The sequence below is a fragment of the Meles meles genome, chromosome 8, assembly GCF_922984935.1.
Source record: "Meles meles chromosome 8, mMelMel3.1 paternal haplotype, whole genome shotgun sequence".
NCBI lineage: Eukaryota > Metazoa > Chordata > Mammalia > Carnivora > Mustelidae > Meles > Meles meles.
Window position 1 is genome coordinate 61,640,301 of NC_060073.1, and position 22,353 is coordinate 61,662,653.

The following is a 22,353-nucleotide window of genomic DNA, read 5'->3' on the forward strand; positions in this document are numbered from 1 at the left end:
GAAATCACACTATAAAAGCTTTAGTGTAGCCTGAGTGAAAGCCAGATTCTAAGGCTAAGCTAAGATTACTTTAGCCCTTGGGGCTCCTGGGTGGCTCAGTGGGTTAAAGCCTCTGCCTTCGGCTCAGGTCATGATCCCAGATCCTGGGATCGAGCCCCGAATTGGGCTTTCTGCTCAGCAGGGAGCCTGCTTCCCCCACTCTCTCTGCCTGCCTCTCTGGCTACTTGTGATCTCTGTCTGTCAAATAAATAAAATCTTAAAAAAAAGAAAAAAAAAGATTACTTTAGCCCAGCTGATCTTCTTGGATAGGGTTACAGGAGTCTTGAGTATTGCTATGTGGTTACAAAATAAACTTTAGATGAATTGAGGAAATGTTCCCCAGCAGAACAAGAGCATGAGAGTTGATGAAAATGATAATGGCATTACTGAGTGCCTGCTATTTGCCAGGCATGATGCACTGTACCAGGTATTTTATACTGTATATATATTTGATACTGTACCAGGTATTTTATATACATGCTCTTATTTTAAAAATCTTATATTATGGAAATTTTTAAACATATAAAAGTAGAATAATACAATGAACCCCAGTATACGCATTGCCTGTTTTCAACAATAACGGACTCATGGCCAGTCTTGTTTCATCAGTTCTCCTTTATTGTCCCCTAATTACAAAATATTTTGAAGTAAATTCCAAGATATGAGTATGCTCTAAATGGTAAGGACACTTTAAACACAATCACAATACCATTATTACACATAAAAAGTTTAATAGTTCCTTAATATCATCAAGTGTCCATTCAGTATTCACATTTCTAATTGCCTCACTGATCATTTTTTTGTAGATCAAATCAGAATTACAATAAGGTAGATATGTACTAATTGGAGGGAGACTATATCTCTTAAGTATCTTTTAATTTATAGTTTCTACTATTGTCTCATTTTTTTTTCCTTGCAATTTATTGTTGAAGAGACCTGGTTCTTTGCCCTGTAGAATTTCCCACAATCTGGATTTTCTGATTGATTCCTGAAGGTGTAATTTAATATATTCCTCTCTTCACTGTATTGTCTGTAAATTATTAGTTAGATTCAGAGATTTGATCAAGTTCAGATTTGTTTGTAAGAATAGGTACTGCCATTAGGAAGCATGTAATTTATGGTTGTCTCTTTTCTGCAGCGTTGGTAGCCGTCAATGATCATTACATAGATTCATTGATTCATTTGCACCATCTCATTTAATCTTCACAATACCTCTTTAAGACAAATATTATTTTATAGGTGAGAAAATGGAAGTTCAGAAAGGTAAAGTGGCTTTCCCAGGATCACACAGCTAGTGAATCACAGAGCTCAGATTCTGTCTCCTGTATATTTGACTTCAAGGCCTGTATCATGGACTTTAGGCCTGAAAGTAAAATTTGAGTAGTAATACCTAGTAGATACAATGCAGTCTTAAAATAAGCTGTGAGATTGCCCACTTTTTAATGCCTAAATATTTTGAAATTAGATTTGTTTAAGCAGTGGTAAAGCATTTTGTGAGGACGTTATATGGCTTATATTCAGGTAGTTCAGCGATTTTAAAATTTTACCTAATACGTAAGTTTAAATGGTGTCTTCTCTTAATATGTAAACTTGTGTATATAGTGTGTGTTTTAGTTATCATATAGATACCAGATAGAACATTTCTGCCATTCTTGATGTAGGTGAAATTCTCTTGAACCTCCTAATCCATAGCTGTGGAAATCCAAAGCACATGTTTCTTTGTTATATTACCTTAACCCTAGTTGTGAAACTTGACACCTCAAGTCCCATAGAACACCCCCACTTGACAAAACATTTTGTGAATGTACACTTTACTGAGATTTATAGAGGAGACAAGGAAGGAGAAGTTACCACTGTTAAAAATCCACCACTGAAGTTTCAGTGACCCTTCAATTTATCCCAGTCCCTTTTTATCCTGCTTGTTCTCTCTCCACTCTTCCCTTCTCTCTCCCTTTCAAGGGCAAAATAACAAATTCTTCTTTATCATGGAAAACAGACCTTAGTACTGGCTGCTACCTAGGCGCTTGGGATTTTTGCCTTTAATATTGTCAGTGTATTTTTTCTAACAAGTTCTTTCTAAAAGGAATTATGGTATCAGCTGTTCATATAATACTAATTATATCATAAAGAAAGATTGTTTTTTAGAGGAAAAACAACAATAGCAATTGGTTGGATCAGATGTTCTAAGCCCCAAGGTTCAGTTGGTGATGGTTATTTAATTGTCAGTTTATATCAGCTAATTGAAAGTGGGGGCCTTTTACTATGCTATTTAAGCCTTGCTCTACTGTAAGCAGGGTACAGTAGAAAAGTACCATGCTTTCAAGTTAGTTCGGCTTGGATTTGCCTTCCAGCCTCATCTACTAATGAGCCAGGGGATCTTGGACAATTTTTTTTTTTTTTCAGGGCTACTTCATAGAATTGTTATGAGATTTTTATACAAGATAATGTCAATAAAACTCTTGTCACCATGCCACAGGAAATGATTACTCCCTTCTATGGGTTAGTATTGGTGCAAGAACGGAAAACCAGCCCTTGGAATATAGTCATACTTTCCATGGCCATGTCTATTTCCATACATTTTATTTTTTTATTTTTTTTAAAGATTTTATTTATTTATTTGACAGACAGAGATCACAAGTAGGCAGAGGCAGGCAGGGGGGGGGGGGGGAAGCAGGCACCCTGCTGAGCAGAGAGCCCCATATGGGGCTCCATCCCAGGACCCTGGGATCATGACCTGAGCTGAAGGCAGAGGCTTTAACCCACTGAGCCACCCAGGCGTCCCTCTACACATTTTTTAAAATGCACATTGTTCACATCCTCCTTCTCCCAGAAGCATTAAGTTTTAACTGACAGTTGATTGCAAAAGCCTGTAAGAACCAGTATCTCAGATAATTTGTGTATAAAAGAACGATTTATGATAGCACTTAAAAACAAACAACCCACCTAGGTGTGAAGGAATTACAAGTCCAGAAGGCTCAAAATCTATAGTGGAAGGAATCATAGAGGAAGAAGAAGAAGACGAAGAAGGAAGTGAGTCTGTAAACAAGAGGAAAAAGGAAGATGACATGGAGGTGAGTGAAAACTGGCATTCTTGGAAGGTTGGGGCAGTGAATCATTGAGAGTGTGTGTGGGTGGGAAGGGGGTGGTGACATGTTCTTTTTGTTCACTCCTAGATATTTTAGGTGGTGAAGATGTTATCATAATAGCTATTTAGGTTAACAATAAGATAAAGGCACTTGTAGATAACTTTGACAAATTGAAACATAAAACTTGTATACCCTACCCTCAAATAGACCGCTCTCTCATCAGATTCTTCTCACCTTAATACTTCTGTTCCTATGGTTTATCTCATGAGAAAATCTGATTTCCCACTAGTCTATGCTAAGTCCATCAGATCTTACTCATCTTTCAAAGTGTATTTCTTTGGGGAAGTTTTCTGACCTCATTTTCTATCAGTCCTTCTCCAGTATAGCATTGAGAGTCTATATGACATCACTTAGCACTTTCTGTTTTAAAGTTGTGGCTAAGTCATAGAATTGATTTTCATAAACCCCATTCAGAGATACTATGGTCTCCTGTAGTCATCTCTAGAATGCAGATTCAGTGCCCTTTAATTGTGTAAGAATTGTCTCCCAACAAAATAACCTCTGTATTTTGAGCACAGGAACCAATGTTCTATATGAATTCCCCTCAGCATTTAGCTTGGGTGTGTGTGTGTGTGGCAAGTGTTGTGTGACTACTTGTTGAACACTTGATTTGAGGATAGTAGTGGGAAAGGATTTTTTTTCTTGAAATGGTTAGTGAGCCTGAGCAGCAGACTTTTTGGGATGGATTATAAACATCTTACTAATGGCAAGTAATGGATTCGGTATGCACCCCAGAGTCCCTTATGTTTGGAGATGCTACTGTTAGCAAGGAGGAGAAGACAACTGAATCCTGAATAATATGGGGGGGTAGGGCCACTCCTCCCCAATACTGTCAAAAATCCAACTATAACTTTTGGGGTGCCTGGGTGGCTCAGTTGGTTAAATATCTGACTCTTGATTTCAGCTCAGGTCACAATCTTAGGTTCATGAAATTGAGCCACTGGTGGGGTCCCACACTGGTCATGAGTCTGCCTAAAATTGTCCTCCTTCTGCCCCTCTGTGCACACCCCCACCCCGCACATGTGCTCTCTCTCTCTCAAGAAAAAAACCAAACAGCTATAACTTTTGGCTCCCTAAAAACATAATCACTAATAGCCTACTGTTGACCAGAAGCCTTGCCAATAATATAAGTAGTGATTAATATGTAATTTGCATATTTATATTTATTAAATACTGTACTTTTATAATAAAGTAGCTAGACAGAAAGAAATGTTCTTGAGAAAATCATGAAGAGGAGAAAATAAATTTGTAGTACTGTACTCTTTCCAAATCCACATATAAGTGGACCTGCACAGTCCAAACCTATGTTGTTTAAGCATCAACTGTACATTTTTTTAAAACAGATTTTTTCATTTAACGATGATCTTTTGTCATCCTTAAGATCAATAAATAATTGTTTGTGCCTCTTTGGAATTTACAAAAGTATAAACAATGCATGATTAATTTGCCCTCCCTATACTCTGTGAGGTGAAATTTTCTCTCCCATGATAACCGTGTAGAAACTGAGACACAGAGATACAGAGATGAAGAGACTATTCCAAAGTAATCAAGTAATTAATATTTAGTAGATCTGAGACTCTGATATAAACTGCCAGTTACTTTTTGCCTTTTATGTACTGGGAGCTCTACTAAGTAGATCACATTTATCATCCCTAGTTCTCATTTTAGCTCTGCATTGTAGATATTATCACTGTTTTACAACTGAGGTACAGATTCTTGCCTATGGACACCTTATAAATGTTGGTGCTAAAACACATCCAGATCCTCTGGTTTTTAATTCCAGCTCATTTTTCCTTTGTAATTATTTTATAAGCCCAGTTATATGGAGTTTAGTAAATTCCAGCAGTTTTGTTAGGAGGGCAAACTGAAACACATGAGGCATTAAGGCGTACAGCTAAAACAGTCTACCCTTGAGGAAGGACATAAACCCCAAAGAACACAAACTACTTCTTGTAACTAGTAGATAAACAGATCCTGGAGATCTAATGCACAGCATAATAATTATAGGCAATAATACTGTATTATAAACTTCAAGGTTGCTAAGAGACTAGGTCTCAATTGTTCTAGTACAGAAGAGATTATAATTATGTGATATGATAGAGGTGTTAGTGATCACTATGGTGTTGCATATCGCAGTGTATAAATGTGTCAAGTCAACACGTTGTACACCTTAAACCAATACAATGTTATATGACAATTATATCTCAGTTAAAAAAAATAACTAAAATGACAGAGAAAATATTAATAATGTAAATTAAACTTAACAACTATAACAACAAGAACAGTCACAGCTTCGAAAGCATGGTAGCAAGGGGCCATGGGCAAGAGCCCATTAGCCCGTAGGGGATTTCTCTGTTTTAACTAATATAGAAAGTGGTGTTTGAAATAATCCTGAGACATACGTAAGAGTTCTGTTGCATCCATTTTGCTGTGTAAAAAAAAGACAAGATACACATTGGTAGTGAGGGGTGATGTCTAATACAATATGATTAAAATACAGAAAAGAAAAGGTAAACTTTAACCTTTGGTCCTTAAGGGAATAAACTTCAGTTGTCCAGGAGGTATTCCTTTATGCATAAATATCCTTTTTAAAAACTGCTTTATTGAAAGGTAACTCATCCAAAGTATACAATTCAGTGGTTGTTAGTAGATTCATAGACTTGTGTAACCATCACAACAATCTTATTTTAGAACATATACATCAGGGGCTCCTGGGTGGCTCAGTCGGTAAAGCGGCTGCTTTCAGCTCAGGTCATCATCCCAGAGTCCTGTGATTGAACCCTACATCGGGCTCCCTGCTTGGTGGAGAGCCTGCTTCTCCCTCTCGCTCTGCCTGCCCCTCTGCCTGCTGCTGTGCCTACTTGTGCTCTCTATCTCTCTGTCAAATAAATAAATAAAATCTTTTTTAAAAAAAAGACATTTAGGGGCACCTGGGTGGCTCAGTGGATTAAGCCTCTGCCTTCAGCTCAGGTCATGATCTCAGGGTCCTGGGATCGAGCCCCGCATCGGGCTCTCTGCTCGGCAGGGAGCCTGCTTCCTCCTCTCTCTCTCTCTCTGCCTCTCTGCCTACTTGTGATCTCTCTGTCAAATAAATAAATAAAATCTTTAAAAAAAAAAAAGACATTTACATCACTTAAAAAAAATATCGTACCTGTTTGCAGTCACTTCCCATTTCTCCCCAACATCAGCCCTGGGCATCCATTAATCTTTCTGTCTTTGTAGAATTGCCTCATCTGGACGTTTAATATAAATGAATATATAGTCCTGTGGCTGGTTTCTTTTACCTTAGCATAATGTTTTCAAGGTTCATCCTTACTATACCATGTATCAGTACTTTATTCCTATTTGTGGCTGAATAATATTCCTTTGTATGGATAGACCACATTTTTTTATCCATTCATCAGTCATTGGACATTTGGATTGTTTTCACTTTTTGTCTATTATGAATAACACTTATCCAAACATTTGTGTACAAGTTTCTGTGGGCATAGGTTTTTATTTTTCTTGGGTATGCACCTACCAGTGGATTGCTAGATGCTATTTCTGTATTTAATCATTCGAGAAATAGCCAGACTGTTTTCCAAAGTGCCTGCGACATTTTATATTCCCACTACTAGTGTCTGAGTGTTCCTTTTTTCTACAACTTTGTCAGCATTTGTAATATTGTCTCTCTTTTTGATTATAGCCATCCTAATGGGTATGAAGTGGTGTCTCATTGTGGTTTTGATTTACATTTTCCTGATGACTATTAATGTTGAACATCTTATGCTGGGCTTCTTGGCCATTTCTTCTCTGGAGAAATATATATTCAGATCCTTTGCCCATTTTTCAAGAGGGTGTTTCATCTTTTTATTACTGAATTATAAGAGTTCTTATATATTCTAGATACAAGCCCCTCATTGCAAATATTTTCTAGTTTAAACTCTTATTTATCTAGTATAAACTCTTATATATATCTAGGTTTCTAGTTTTAGTTTTCTAGTTTTAGCTCTTATATTTAGGTCTATGATCCATTTTGAGTTATTTTTTGTATATAGTACGAGGGTAGGAGATGTAACTTCATTCTTTTGCATGTGGATGTCCAGCTGTCCCAGGACCATTTGTTGCTAAGACCCTACTTTCCCATTTAATTATCTTGCATTCCTTTTTGGAAATCAGATGACCATAAATGCCACAGTTTATCTCTGGACTTTCAATTCTGTTGTGCCAAAATATGTCTGTTGTTATGCAAGTGCCACTGTCTACATTATTGTAGCTTCATAGCAAGTTTTGAAATCAGGAAGTGTAAGTTCTCCAGCTTTGCTCTTCTTTTTCAAGATTATAGAAATCCTATATTCTTAAGATTTTGATTTTGGCAGGCAGCTGGGTGGCTTAGTCGTTAAACATATGCCTTCGGCTCAGGTCATGATACCAAAATCCTTGGATCGGGCCCCACATCGGGCTCCCTACTCAGCTGGAAGCCTGCTTCTCCCTCTCCTACTCCTCCGCTTGTATTCCTCTCTCAATGTCTCTTTATCTGTCAAATAAATAAAATCTTAAAAGCAAAAATGATTTTTATTTTGGTTTTTACTTTTATGTGCCAGACCATGTTCCTATTGTTTTACATACGTGAATGAATATCTTTAGTTCATCCTTACAACAATCCTTTGAGATTTTATGTTGTGCTCCTTATAGCTAAGAAAACACGCTTGAAGAAGTTAGGTAACTTTCCCAAGGGACCCACAGTTTATTAGCTGACGATGGAGCTGGGATTTGCATTAAATCAATTCTGACTAACACAAAAACCTGTCTTTTTATTTTTTATCTTATTTCATTTTCTTATTAACATATAATGTATTTATTTGTTTCAGGGGTACAGGTCTGTGAATCATCAGTCTTACACAATTCACAGCACTCACCATAGCACATACCCTCTCCAGTGTCCATCACCCAGCCACCCCATCCCTCCCACCCACTCCACTCCAGCAACCCTGTTTGTTTCCTGAGACTGAGTCTCTTAAGGTTTGTCTCCCTCTCTGGACGAAACCTTTCTTTTTAAATGCTTTTCAAGTGAGGTGTTGGGAAATAGTGCAAAGCCTGTGGTTGATGCCCTTGTGTGGAGAACCATATCCTACCCACATGAACATCTCAGGATGATTGGTAGCTAGCTTTCTGCTTCTCCTATCCAACAGTTAGATCTGGTTTTTTTGTTTTTTGTTTTTTGTTTTTAGTTTTCTTCTTTCAAGTTTTTATCTAAATTTCAGTTAACATACAGTGTATTATTAGTTCCAGGGGTAGAATTTAGTGACTTGTCACTTATATACAATACCCCATGCTCATCACAGGTGTCCCCCTTAATATCTTTCATCCATTTGACCCATCCCTCCAACAACCCTCAGTTTGTTCTGTATAGTTAAGCGTGTTTTCTGGTTTGCCTCTCTTTTTTTCCCCCATATTCATTGTTTTGTTTCTTACATTGTTTTGTTTTATTACCATTTGTCAGAGGAAGGAATCTAAACTAGATAAACTTTATGATCCAGCTCTCCAGAGAAAGGATATAGTATTATCACCCTAAATACAGGAGCAACTCTAATTCTATCCAGGTTTTTTTCTCTTCATTTTTACATTTTTAAGACTTGAACTCCTCTTTTAAAAATTTCTTTTTATAATATTATTATCCTTGGAAGTTCCCTTACCTTAAATTAGTCATTTGCTTATGAAGTACAGTGTACATTTAGGAGGGTCTTGCTGTCTCTGACAGTGGAATCTACTAGAAGTGGCTTATTAGTGGTGTTGCACATGCATTATTTAGTGAGACTGGGAAGACCCAAGTTTCCTGAATATCCATCCAGTGATCTTTTTCTTTCTTTCTTTTTTTAATTTTGGTAAAAAAAAACACATAACAAAATTTACCACCTTACTCATTTTTAAATGTACAGTTAAGTAGCGTTTGTATTGTGGTAAAACATCTCCAGAGCTTTTTCATTTCAATCTAAAACTCTGTATTCATTAAACAATTTCCCTTTCCTCCCATTCCTACCATTTTACTTTCTATGAATTCCACTACATTAGATACCTCATAGAAGTAGAATCAGTGTTTGTCTTTTTGTGACTGGTTTATTTTAGTTAACACAATGTCTCAAGTTTCCTCTCTGTTGTAGCATGTGACAGGATTTCCTTCTTTAAGGCTAAATAATATGCATATAACACATTTTGTTTATCTATTCATCCATTGATAGATACTGCTTACTTCTCTTGACTGTTGTGAATAATGCTGCTCATGAACATGGGTCTGCAAATATCTCCTCAAGACCCTGCTTTCACTTCTGGCTCTATACCCAGAAGTAAGATTGCTGGATCATATGATAGTTTGTTGTTTTTTTTTTAAGATTTTTTATTTATATATATTTGAAGGAGAGAGATCACAAGTAGGCAGAGAGAGAGAGAGAGAGAGAGAGGAGGAAGCAGGCTCCCTGCCAAGCAGAGAGCCCGATGTAGGACTCGATCCCAGGACTCTGGGATCATGACCTGAGCCGAAGGCAGAGGCTTAACCCACTGAGCCACCCAGGCGCCCTCATATGATAGTTTTAATTTTTGAGTAACTGCCATGCTATTTTCATAGTGATTGTACCATTGTGTAATCTCACCAACAGTGCTCCAGTTTCTCCACATCTTTGCCAATGCTTGTTATTTTGTCTTTTTTGAAAATAGCCATCCTAATAGGTATAAAGTGATATCTCATTGTGGTTTTGACTTGCATTTCCCTAATGGTTAGTGTTGTTCTTTTCATGTACTTATTGGCCATTTGTATATCCTCTTTGGAGAATGTCTCCTCATGTCCATTGCCCATTTTTTAATCAGGTTGTTTGATTTTTTTGTTACTGAATAGTAGAAATTCTTTATATATCCTGAATATAAACCCCTTATCATCGATATGATTTGCAGATATTTTCTCCCATTCTGTACAATGTCTTGTCACTCTGTTGATTGTGTTCTTTGATGCACAGAAGTTTTTATGTTTGATGTAGTCCATTTGTCTATTTTTGCTTTTGTTGCCTTTGCTTTTGGTGTCATAGCCAAAAAATCATTGTCAAATTCAATGTCATGAAAAGCTATGTGATGCTTTCCTCTGTTTTCTTCTAGAAGTTTTACAGTTTTGGGTCTTAATATAATTAGGTCTTTAACCCATTTGAGTTAAACTTGTGTATTGTCCAGCTTCATTCTTTGCATGTGGCTATCCAATTTTTCCAACACCATTTGCTGAAAAGACTGTTCTTTCTCCATTGAGTCATCTTGGACCCTTGTTGTTTATTTCTGGGTTCTCTTGTGTATTCCATTGGTCTCTTTGTCCTTATACCAGTACCATACTGTTTTGATTACTGTAGCTTTGTAATATGTTTTGAAATTAGAGAGCATGTGTCTTCCAATTTTATTCTTTTAAAAAATTGTTTTTGCTATTTGGTGTCCCTTGAGATTCTATATGAATTTTTGATGAATTTTTCTATTTTGCAAGAATGTCATTTGGATTTTGATAAGGATTATTATGATAAGGATCTGTAGATCACTTAGGCTAGTATGGACATCCATCCACTGATCTGTAACACAGTATGTTGCTATCTCATGTTCACTTCCAGATTTTCATATTGTGGCTACTGCAGGATCCCAATTATTTATTTGAGTTATAAAATTTAAAATTTTCAATGATGCAGAAAACTATAGGGAATCATTTATTTGTTCATCTTGTATTTGATGAATACATACTCTGTGCCGGTCTAGTATATATCGGGATTTAACAGATACATTTTGTACTATTTGTGCCAGATTTCCTTTTTCAGATTACTATTGCAGGAACATACCATTATCAAATCAAAACATAAAAAATGCTCTGCCAATAAATCCACATATTTTCAGTTTTCCCTTCCAGTTCTTTCCCTATGTGTACCACATTTTTCCAGTAGTAATCCTCACTTGGATGGCATGTTGTACTCTTCTTCTTTCTTTTAATATTATATCATAAGTATTTTTTCATACTGTACTGTGCTTTTTGTAATTATCCTTTTGATGGATATATTCTTTTTGTCAAATGGATATAAGAGAAACTAAGTCTTAACTGACTCTACGATTTACTAGCTTTGTGAACTTAAGAAAGTTTTCAAAGTTCACTGAAATTAATAGAAGTAAAAAGTAAATTTCTAGTTATCTAAACATGGAAATTACAACATAACCTATATCACAAAGCTGTTTTAATGATTAAATGAATATGAAAATATCTGGGACCTTGTAGCACCTTAGTAAGTGCTAGTTTCCTTCCCTTTCCTTTTCCTAGGGACCTAGTTTTTGTCCTATTCCTCCAAAGGTTGCCCTCAGAGACTCAGAACTTGCTCTTTTCCTCCAGACCAAGAAAGACCATCCATATACTTGGAGAATTGAACTGGCAAAAACAGAAAAATACTGGGATGGCTGGTTCCGAGGCTTATCCAATCTCTTCCTTAGTTGTCCTATTCCTAAATTGCTGCTTTTGGCTGGTAAGTGTGCACGTGTGTGTATTAGCTCAAGCTGCCATAACAAAATATTATAAATTGGGTGCTTTAACAACAAACTCATTTTCTCACAGTTCTGGAGGCTGGAAGTCTGAGAGCAGGGTATCGGCACAGTCAAGTTCTGGTGGGAGCTTTCTTACTGGCTTGCAGACAACTGCCCTCTCACTGTGTCCTACATGACAGACGAGAGAGTGAAAGCAAGCTCTCTGGTGTTTGTTCTTAAAAAGACACTAATCCTGTCATATGAAGACCCTACACATATGACCCCATTTAATCTTAATTATTTCCATATCTGCAAATATGGTCACACTGTGGAATAGGCCTTCAACATATGAATGACAGGGAGGATACAATTCAGTCCATAGCAGTGTAGGTATATCATCTTCTGAGTAGGTCCTTGTTAAAACTACTCACCACATGGGGCGCCTGGGTGGCTCAGTCAGTTAAGCATCTGCCTTCAGCTCCAATCATGATATTGGGGAGTCCGATTAAACCCCATAGGAGTCTGCTTCTTCCTCTGCCTCTGCCCGTTCCCCTCCCCTATGGTCGCTTACTCACTCCCTCTCAAATAAATAAAGTCTGAAAAAAAAAAAAAAAAACCAAACTACTCGTACATGGGTAGTAGCTTCCAAAATAAAGTACCATACTCACTCATTTGTGTTCCGCTCCTCTCCACAGCAAATCCCTAAACCTAACTAAGCACAAGCATCCATCTGGAGTAACTTCATTCTGGTCTGCCTTCAATCCCTGGTTAAGTGCAAGTTCTCCAGAGTGGCATAAAGATATTCTGAGTATAATGGAAATTTTAAAAAGTGAAACCCTATTTTCAGAAATCAGTTTAAATGATCAAAAAGATTGCAGGGGGCTCTCATTCTGGAAAGTTTCATGTGGTGAGTATATACCTTCAAAGGGTTATGATTGGGATTAATGTGAATTGAGAATGTCATCATGTTTACAACTTTGTAACAATTTTTTACTTCTTACTTGAACAGCAAAACCTGTTTCACATAACCTTTTCTAGTAAACTACTTCTGGATTCTCCTATTTTGTTCTAGGTGTTGACAGATTGGATAAGGATCTGACTATTGGCCAAATGCAAGGTAAGTAGTCAAGAAATTATGTCCAGGGGTGCCTGGGTGGCTCAGTCAATTAAGCGTCCCACTTGTGATTTCGGTTCAGTTCGTGATCTCAGGGTCATGAGGTTGAGCTCCGTGTTGGGCTCCATGCTCAGTGGGGAATCAGCTTGGGCTTCTCTGTCTCTCACTCTGCTCTTCCTCCCTCTCACGCTTATGTGTGCACATGCGCACTCTGTCTCTCAAGTAAGTAAATAAATCTTAAAAAAAAAAGAAAGAAAGAAAGAAATTACGTTCCTAGGTCCTTCTCTGAGGACAGAGTCATGTGGAAATTAATGTTCTGAGGTGGTAAAGTGCAATGGAAAGAGCATGAGCTTTAGAGTTAACTCCAAACTTGACATCAATATCCAGTCCTGACCCAAATATTTCCATTTTCTGAGCTTCAGTTTTTTTCCTCCATCTAAATAGGGACGTAACTCCCATCTACATCTCAGGGTTGTAAGGATTAAAATGAGGCAATGTCTTGGCAGAGTTCATTATAAACCATAAAGTACCCTATAAATATGTAATATTTTGAAGGAGATATTCTGAATACTGATCAGTATTTTTTTTTTCCCATTTTATTTATTTTTTCAGCGTAACAGTATTCATTCTTTTTGCACAACACTCAGTGCTCCACTGATCAGTATTTTTATCATTGTTGGAAGTCTTAGGAAAGAGAAATGTCCAGGATGATTGGGATACAAAAAGATGTAAACTATGTTTAGAAGACAGCATGGTGAGGTGGCAAAAGCAAAGACTCTGAGGTTGGGAGTAGTACTTCTTTCCTACTCATTTTATGACCCCAGGCAAGTTATTTGACCTGCCTTAGCTTTAGTTTTCTCAGTCTATAAAATGAGAAAGTTGAGGGCAACTTCATGGGGATCGTGAATTATAATGAGTAGAAAAGTAACATATTTTGCGCAGATCCAGGTGTGTTGTCCGGATGGAAGTGGAGGCTGTGGGACCAATTTTGTGGAGGCTCTTATTTTAGTATGGATGAAAGGTGTGGTAAAGTTGAAATCAACAGACATTGGTATCTTTTAGGTTATGAGAAGAAGAAGTGCTAACTCCAAGTCAAGGTTTCAGGCTTAAGCAGATTCTGTTCTTGACCTCCCTTTTTTCCCCCTGCTGACTCTCTCTGGGCAATCTCATGGCTTTTATTTATACCCTTATAACTCCCAAAGCTAAATGTCCAGCTCATACGTCTCTCCTGAGCTCCAGACCTGGCCCATATATAAAACCTACTGGACATCTCTACTTGGATGTTTATGGTCTCAAACTGTTCTTTTAACTGTCCTCAGGCTCCCCACAGAAAAGGGTGGGGGGGACTATACTTCTAAGCAACAGTTGTTCAAAGGCTCCTGAATGATTTATTACATTCTGGACCCAACCACTCCTACCCTATTCCTCCAACTACATAGTATCTGAAGCCTGGAGGAAGATTATGAACTGGGACAGTGTGAGTTTTATGGCACTTACGTGGGGCGCCTGGGTGGCTCAGTGGGTTAAAGCCTCTGCCTTCGGTTCAGGTCATGATCCCGGGGTCCTGGGATCGAGCCCACATCGGGCTCTCTGCCCTGCAGGGAGCCTGCTTCCTCCTCTCACTCTGCCTGTCTCTCTGCCTAGTTGTGATTTCTGTCTGTTAAATAAATAAAATATTAAAAAAAAAAGAATTGTATGGCACTTATGTTGGTAATTCTGAGTTTAGACATCTTTCCTTACATTCAATTCAAGGAAACCTTTCCTAAGCAGTTTTACTGCTTGATACTAGACAGGCAGAATAGATATGGCCCCTGAGACTATCTGAAAGCAGTTGAGCTGGACTAGAATAGCATTTGAAACCATTGTTGGTCACCAGCCTTGGAATCAAACAGTCCTGGCTTTGAGTCACTGTTACTAGAGTTGTGGCCTGAGTGAACTTCTTTAATCCTGAGTTTCTTCATCTGTAAAATAGAAATAATGCTATATCTCAATACATTTGTATGGTGTTTAAATACAAAAATACATGTGAAGTAAGAGTCTGACAAATGATGGCTTCATTATATCCAGGAAGTACTCATGATTCCTCATTAGATGCCCTGCCATTTCCCCAGTAAGGATTATGCCACGAGTACCTTCTCTTCCAGAGCATCCCATGAATATAGAAAGTAAATGGCTGGAGTGAGGGACATCCCATAAGATAAAGGGAAATAGCCAAATTGGCATAGATTCCAAACCACAGTCTTTCCAGCACTGTTTAAACCTGCTGAATTAGTTAATGGATTCCTAGAAACCTAGCACCCATTCATGATGCAACCTGGGTAAATAATTTAGGCTGTCTGAACCTAATGTTCTGTAAGATGAGAGGGAAGGGTTTGGAAATATGCCCACTTCATAGAATAATTGTGAGGATTACCCATAATCGTTATTTTATGTGTACAAGGCACATTATTAGTGTTATTAGTGTGTGTGCATTCTCTCTGATTCTTTATACCCACTCTTCCAAAGAGAAACAAAAAATTCATCCCTAGACATCAAGCCCAGTGTGGTTGGAATTGTAAGTGTTATCAGGTCATTCACTGAATTATCCATTTAAGACTTACTAATGCTTACTCAGTGTCTAGTCCTATGCTGGGCCCTGTTGATATTAGGCTCTGTTCTTACAGAAGTGTCACGCTCCTGGGGAGGCAAGCACCAGTGGCATAAAATATAAGCTTACAAAACAAGCAGGGCACAAGCTGCTCTGTGTTTCAATCCAAACATGTTAGCTGTAGTACATTAAGAGATAAGAGGGGGCACCTGCGTGGCTCAGTTGGTTAAGCCACTATTTGGCTCAGGTCATGATCCCGGAGTCCTGGATCAAGTCCCGCATCAGGCTCCCAGCCCTGTGGAGAGTCTGCTTCTCCCTCTGACCTTCTCCCCTCTCGTACTCTCTCTCACTCTCTCTCTCTCAAATAAATAAATAAAATCTTTTTAAAAAGAGAGAGAGGGAGCAGAGAGGGGACTAGGATGGAATAGGCCGGAGCCCCCAGGGCATACTACTGCAAGAGGAAGGGCATGAGCTGGGCCTCACTGAATAGAATAGTCTTAGTTCTTAAAAAAAAAAAAAATAGTTCCTCTACTAATTAAATAAGCACAGGGAAGCCTGGGTGGCTCAGTGGGTTAAGCCGCTGCTTTCAGCTCAGGTCATGATCCCAGGGTCCTGGGATCAAGTCCCACATTGGCTCCTTGCTCAGCGGGGAGCCTGTTTCCTCCTCTCTCTCTGCCTGCCTCTCTGCCTACTTGTGATCTCTGTCTGTCAAATAAATAAATAAAATCTTTAAAAAAAAAAAAAAAGTCTGGCACAGAACTCTTGAGAGTTAACAATGAGACTGGAGAGGAAAGCAGGGACCATACCATCAAGGGTTTTGTAAGCTATATTAAGGATTTTGAAATTTATTATTACAATAATGTTACCACTTAAGTGCTCAACCAAATGCCAGACAATACTAACCACTTTCTCCCACTGCCTTGTAGAACACTGTAGGCTCACCATTAATGTGATAGCTATTAAGAGTAAACAGAGAAGACAGATAAAGCAAGATCTCTAAGCAGCAGACTAAAGGAAATGGGACCCACAGCTTCCCCTAAGTAGAGAGCAGACTCTCAGAGCCCGAGAGGCTCCGTTTACAAAACAAGCAGCATGCTCTGGAAGTTCTTTGGGTTATCACATTCCAGGATTCCTAACCCAGTTACACAGTGCTTTAGAATTTTCTCAAAATACTCTTCTATCCAATTTTTAAGTTGATTCTCAAATCTACCCCATAAAACTGAACAGGATAAATACTGAAATTCTTTTCTGAGATGATTGAAATTAATACCATGGTTAGTGAAGTAATTTGCCCAAGGCTGCTTATTTTTTTTTTTTTTTAAGATTTTATTTATTTGTCTCAGAGAGTGAGCGAGCAAGCTAGCACACAAGCAGGCAGAGTGGCAGGCAGAGGCAGAGAGAGAAGCAGGCTCTGGGATCATGTCCTGAGCCGAAGGCAGAGCCTTTAACCCACTGAGCCACCCAGGCGCCCCTCTGTGCCAGACTTCTTATTTCCAGGAAAAAAAACCATTTCATTCTCCTTTCCTTTATGTAGACTATTTTTTTTTTTCCGTGTGCGAAGCTTTCCTGTATCTTTATTGGATTGCGAAGCCTCCTTTCCTATGTTCTTCCAGTTCCATGTGCTCAGTTTTATCATAAGAACTACATGCTACATTAAAATGTTGTCTTTTGGGATGTGTGGAAGGCTCAGTTGTTAAGTGGCTGCCGTCAGCTCAGGTCAAGATACCAGGGTCCTGGGATCAAGCCCTGCATCAGGCTCCCTGCTTGGTGGGAAGCCTGCTTCTCCCTCTCCCACTCCCCCGCTTGTGTTCCCTCTCTTGCTGTGTCTCTCTGTCAAATAAATAAATAAAATCTTTTTAAAAATAAATAAATAAAATGAAATGTCTTTTCTGTTCCCCTACTAGACTGTAAATCCCCTGAATACAGGAACCTTCCTGTGGCTGGCCCAAAGTAAATCATACTAAATAGTTGCCAAAGTTAAAAATGAAGGGAAAATCATTTGCCCAAGGTTATAACTGCAAATTTTACCGTCCACTTCAAAGACCACAGAGGTGGTAAGGAGAGGGCCGTTTTAGTCCCTGAGGTCACCTAGATTTGTTTCCTTTCCAGGAAAGTTCCAGATGCAGGTCCTACCCCAGTGTGGCCACGCTGTCCATGAGGATGCCCCAGACAAGGTGAGTCTGGTGCTCTGTGACTACAAAGGGACAGCTGTGAGAGTCACCTTTTGTCTCACAGAAAATAGTACAAGCCTCTGAGTCAGGCCAAGTTGCCTGCAGCAGCTACTGTGGCACCTATTCAGATAGAACTCCACCATCTCCCCAAACCTCTTCCTGGCAGCTGCTGTGGTCTTGGGTTTCTGTGTATGGACTGAGGAACCACTGGCATCCTGTAGTTTCATCCCAGGGTGATCTGGTTAAGATCTTAAGCTCTACCTCTCTCCTTAGCTGAAAAGCCAGGTGGAAGAAGGAAAAATTGGGATAGAAACTGCTCCTGAAACTACAGTCACAATTGGAAGTTAATATGCACGTCTATAGAATAAGATGCTTTGTAAGTGTCAGGGGATAAATAAGCCTTTACAGCATTCCTCTTGACTTCTCTGGAGCTGTATTTGGCAAGGATGGTGGGGAGGAGTCTTCTAGCCTTGCCAGGACTCAGGTTCTTTAGGTTTCAAGCTTCTCAGACCTAGAAGATCCATGAGTCCACTATAGAGCCTAACCTTCCAGTAGACGCCCACAGGACCTCCAAAGCTGATCCCCATTGCTAACAACATATAGCCTGGAATATCTCTCCCTTTTCCAGGTAGCCGAAGCTGTTGCCACTTTCCTGATCCGGCACAGGTTTGCAGAGCCCATCGGTGGATTCCAATGGTAAGGAAGTAACAGGTTTAAGGAGCCCAGCAGTGCTGACCAACTCCAACAAAAAGTTATTTGCAGCATTGTAAATATCTCTCCCTTACCCCTGCTTGGTTTGGGTCACCATGACTTTCTGCTTCCTCCTCAACACAGAGCCCAGCACATGTGTTTCTATAAACCCATGGTTTTTTGTTTCTGTGTACTTTGGTCCAGTGGGTTGTTGCTGAGCTGAGATTAAATTGTGCCTAGTTTCCACTCCACCCCACTTCTTAAAGTAGTCCTCCCACTTCTTGAGTGGAGACTAGGATGGGACTCAGTCTTCTCCCAGACTCTTAGGGTTCTGTTTGCCTTCTCCTCCTCTGCTGCCAAAGAAGGCTGGGCAGGGGCCATGGAGACTGTGTAGAGATCCAGAGCAGGGTTTTCAACCTCAGCACTGTTGACATTTGGGGCCTGTCCTGTGTATTGTAGGATGTTTGACAGCGTCCCTAGCCTCTATGCACTAGAAACCAGTAGCACTCCCACATACACACACACAAGTTGTGACAAGAATGTCTTTAGATGATACCAAATGCTTCAAGGGAGACAAAATCACTCACAGTTGAGAAACACTAGTTTGAAGGAAAAAGGATACCTCTCATCCTAGGAAGTTCTTCTGATTAGGGAGACACAGTTAGACTCTTTGTTGAGGAGGAGCAAGAGAGACAAGATTACCCAAACCACACCGTCCTGGCACCATCTTAGGGAGCTTCTGGTCTGTGACGCAGTAGCCCAACCCACAGAGAGCCCACGAGCCTACTGAATCATAAACCTGCCGGGTGGAAAGTCCCCTGTCTGATTTTGGTGAGAGTCCAGGGGAACTGGTTCCCTACCCTCAGGAATTTGAAGAAGAAATATTGGAGAAAAGAGACTGCTCCTGCGTTAGAGGACTCTGAATGCCAGGACCTGGGAGGTGAGGGTGACAGGGCAGAATAGGCATTGGCAATGATGACAGGAGCCTGGTACAGTGAGCCACACAAGTGATTCCCTCATGCCAAACCACCCCTCAAGTAACTAATCGTTGATGGACCCCAGGAATCAAAAGCAAAGACTGAAGTTTTTCTTGTTAGTAGTGTTTGAAGCCCCTGGACCATTTGGTCACATCACCAGTTCACAGAGAGCAGAGCCCATGTCTAGACCTGGATGGGGCTGTGGGGAGGTTGGACAGATCTGCAAGGGCCTTGGTGGTCATGAAGGTCCTGGGCCTCCTGGAGGAGAAGGGGCGAGCAGGGGAAAGCTAGTAATGGTCACCTGTATTTTCCCTTCTCTTTGCACTCTTCACAGTGTGTTTCCTGGCTGTTAGTAACCTGCTGTTCGTCCCTCCCCAACATTGAGCTCTGTTGTAAATACATCGCACCAGAGGCCACTGTGATGCCGCTGTCTCCTCCTCACCATCCTGCCCGACCATGTGACACCGGCTCCCTATCAACGGGCTTCCCCAGATGTACAAACCCTTTTGTGTATTCCTGCCGAAAGCATTGTTATCCAGGGCCTTTGACCAACCTCGACCTCCTTAGTCCAAGGCTCCCCAACTCCCACCCCTTCCCTGTTCAGGGGTAGCCCCTACCTATTCTCCCTGCCTTGCCTAGGGTGAAGTCTCCCATCAGAATTGCCACCCTGGGCCTCTATTCCTGGTATTAGGCAGTGCACCTGGGTCCAAATGTCTCTCCAGGCTCAGGGACCTCCATTCCTTGAGATTGTTCTTGGTGTGGTCCTGCCCTACCTCATGGGATGGACCATGCACAGGGTGGTCCTTATTTTCCCCTTTCAAATAAAATGCCAGTCAGGTACCTTTTTATCCCAGTCTTACTCTTCCAGGCTTGGAAGACCCAGAGAGGCCAGGATGCCATCCTTAGGAATAGGGAGGGGTGGTGGGTAGCATCACAAGAAACCAGCCTGAAAATCAGGTCTAGTCAGTCCAAGCACATGGCCTCCCATCTGGGGAGAGCCCACTGTCCCTCTCCCACATGTCTGGGCACCTGCCCTGGGCTGAGGCCAGGCTGCTCCACGGGCATCTTGAGCCCTCACTTGCCACAGAGCAACCCAGGTTTAATACAGCCCTTGCACAGAGCCATAGGCTAAAGCCTGTGGAGTTGTTTTTAAGAATCAAATTTAACCATTTTCATAATTGGTCCCTGGAGGTGTGCAGAGTGCCCACTTGCCTCTTCTAGACCCACAGCTTATCTTCACCATTTGTGGTTTCCATGTCACTCTTCAGAGTAACAGTACAGCCCAGCATCCTTAATCTATGCCCTCTTCCAGCTGCCTCATCACAGCCCTGCGGCCTCCCCCTGCTGCCCAGGCACGCCATTTCCAAGGGCAGGAAGGGGCAGTCTCCTGCAGCCCATCTTTTCTGTGACTGTCTTAGGTGATGCGTAGCCCCCTCCACCTTTCCACCCAACAACTTCCTATCCCTGTCCTGCTGCACGGTCCAGAGTCTGGGACCTACTTTGTTTCTTTGTTATTTATGACCTTGTTTAAAGAGAATAAATATCTCCCAACCTTTATCGATCTTGTCTTTCTCCATGGAGTTGTCCTTATTTTTGCTGATCCAGGAACAGAGGACAGTTTCTTGGATTTAGTCACCATAGGTCTCCAGAAACCCCTTTCCTAAGCCCATCAGCATCTTGTGCTCTGCCTGCTCCTCACATCCAGAATGGCCAGTGGAATGGGCAGAGCCAGCCTCTGCTGTGGCCAGGGAGACCTGGATTCCCATCCCATTCTTCCAGTGATGTGCTCTGTCGACTTCGACCCAGAACGGGACAGTCTATGCACTGTTTATATGCGGTCCAACAACTTCACGTCTGCCAATACCCCAACTTTGCCCACAGTCCAGATCATCTCCTGAACTCTAGATGCTTAAGTCCATCTGCCTTCTATCTCTCCCAGATGACCAAAAGCCACTCATACTGACCATTCCTAAAACTAAACTCACCTTCTCCTTAAAACTCGTTCTTCCTCCCATGTGTCCTTGCTCAGCAAGTGGTTAGGTACCATCTCTCTATTGTCCAAACCAGACAGGCTGGGCTCTCTAGACGGCGCCCTCTCTCACACCTGTATCCGGCTTACTACCAAACCCCTACCATGCTGTTTTTTACATCCTGTCCTGTTTCTCATCCCACAGCCCCTGCCATAGTTTAGGTAGCTTAGGCCTCATCTGTCAGCTAGATCACTCAGTACCCCTGCTGGTTTCCTGCCCTAGTCCCTCCCTTGGTCACGTTCTACACATTGTTGAAGTCTTCTTCCTTTTAGGCTGTGGAGCCAGGCTGCCTAAATGGAACCCAAGGCTCATCCCTATGGCTATATGAGATAGCCATGTACTTTCTCTTTGTGCTGCAGTTTCCTCTGAAAAATGATCAACAGCTCCTCCCTCACCCCGTCTTGAGGACTATGTAAGTTAATAGAGGTTAACTGGCTTTCTCAGTAACCAGCATAGGATAAAGCACTTAATAAATAGTTCATGTCATGTCACTGCTGTATTATACTTAAGACCTTTACTCAGAGTGGTCTGCAGACCAGTAGCATCAGTATCATCTGGAAGCTTGTTGAAGATTTTGTCTCCACCCCAGACCTACTGAGTCAGAACTGGTCTGTGTTCTGACAAGCACATTAATTCTAAGTTCTGGTTTAGATGTTCCCTAAGTATTTCAGGGTAAAGTATGAGCTCCCTAGCAGAGAAGAGAAGTGCCTCTTGTGTGATGTGATTTCTCCCACCAAGCTCTTGGGGTGGGGGCGGTGGGGGGGCGGATGGACAGTGGTCCCTTTACTGGGCTGTGTGCTCTCTGTCCACAGGGAGGCAGCATAATCATGCATGGTTTTCAGAAACTCATCAGCACTTCTGTTCACCATGCCAGTCACAGTAGTCATCAAATTTTGAGTGCCATCTGATTTACTTTATACTCATCTCATTTAATCCTCACAGCATCTCTATGAGGTAAGTGAGGTTATGTTCCTTTTACAAGTAGGCAGACAGGTCCAAATTCATACAGCCCAGAAGTGGTGGTGTCAGAATTAAAAACTAGGTTGTTTCCTCTCCACACTGCCTCCTAGACAATAGAGGGGACCCTGAGCAGAGGT

The 22,353-nt window shown here is 40.7% G+C and overlaps 1 protein-coding gene across 1 annotated transcript in view; it reads left to right on the plus strand.

The window, feature by feature from the left end:
• Positions 1-20,783, plus strand: part of PPME1 (protein phosphatase methylesterase 1) — a 62,199-nt gene extending 41,416 nt beyond the window's left edge. Inside the window, exons 9-14 of the mRNA XM_046015247.1 lie at positions 2,987-3,110; positions 11,560-11,689; positions 12,760-12,804; positions 17,498-17,562; positions 18,188-18,255; positions 19,561-20,783. Of these exons, the coding sequence (XP_045871203.1) occupies positions 2,987-3,110; positions 11,560-11,689; positions 12,760-12,804; positions 17,498-17,562; positions 18,188-18,255; positions 19,561-19,579 (451 nt within the window). The 3' untranslated portion in view covers positions 19,580-20,783. The remainder of the gene's footprint in view (positions 1-2,986; positions 3,111-11,559; positions 11,690-12,759; positions 12,805-17,497; positions 17,563-18,187; positions 18,256-19,560) is intronic.
• Positions 20,784-22,353: the final 1,570 nt, after the last annotated feature.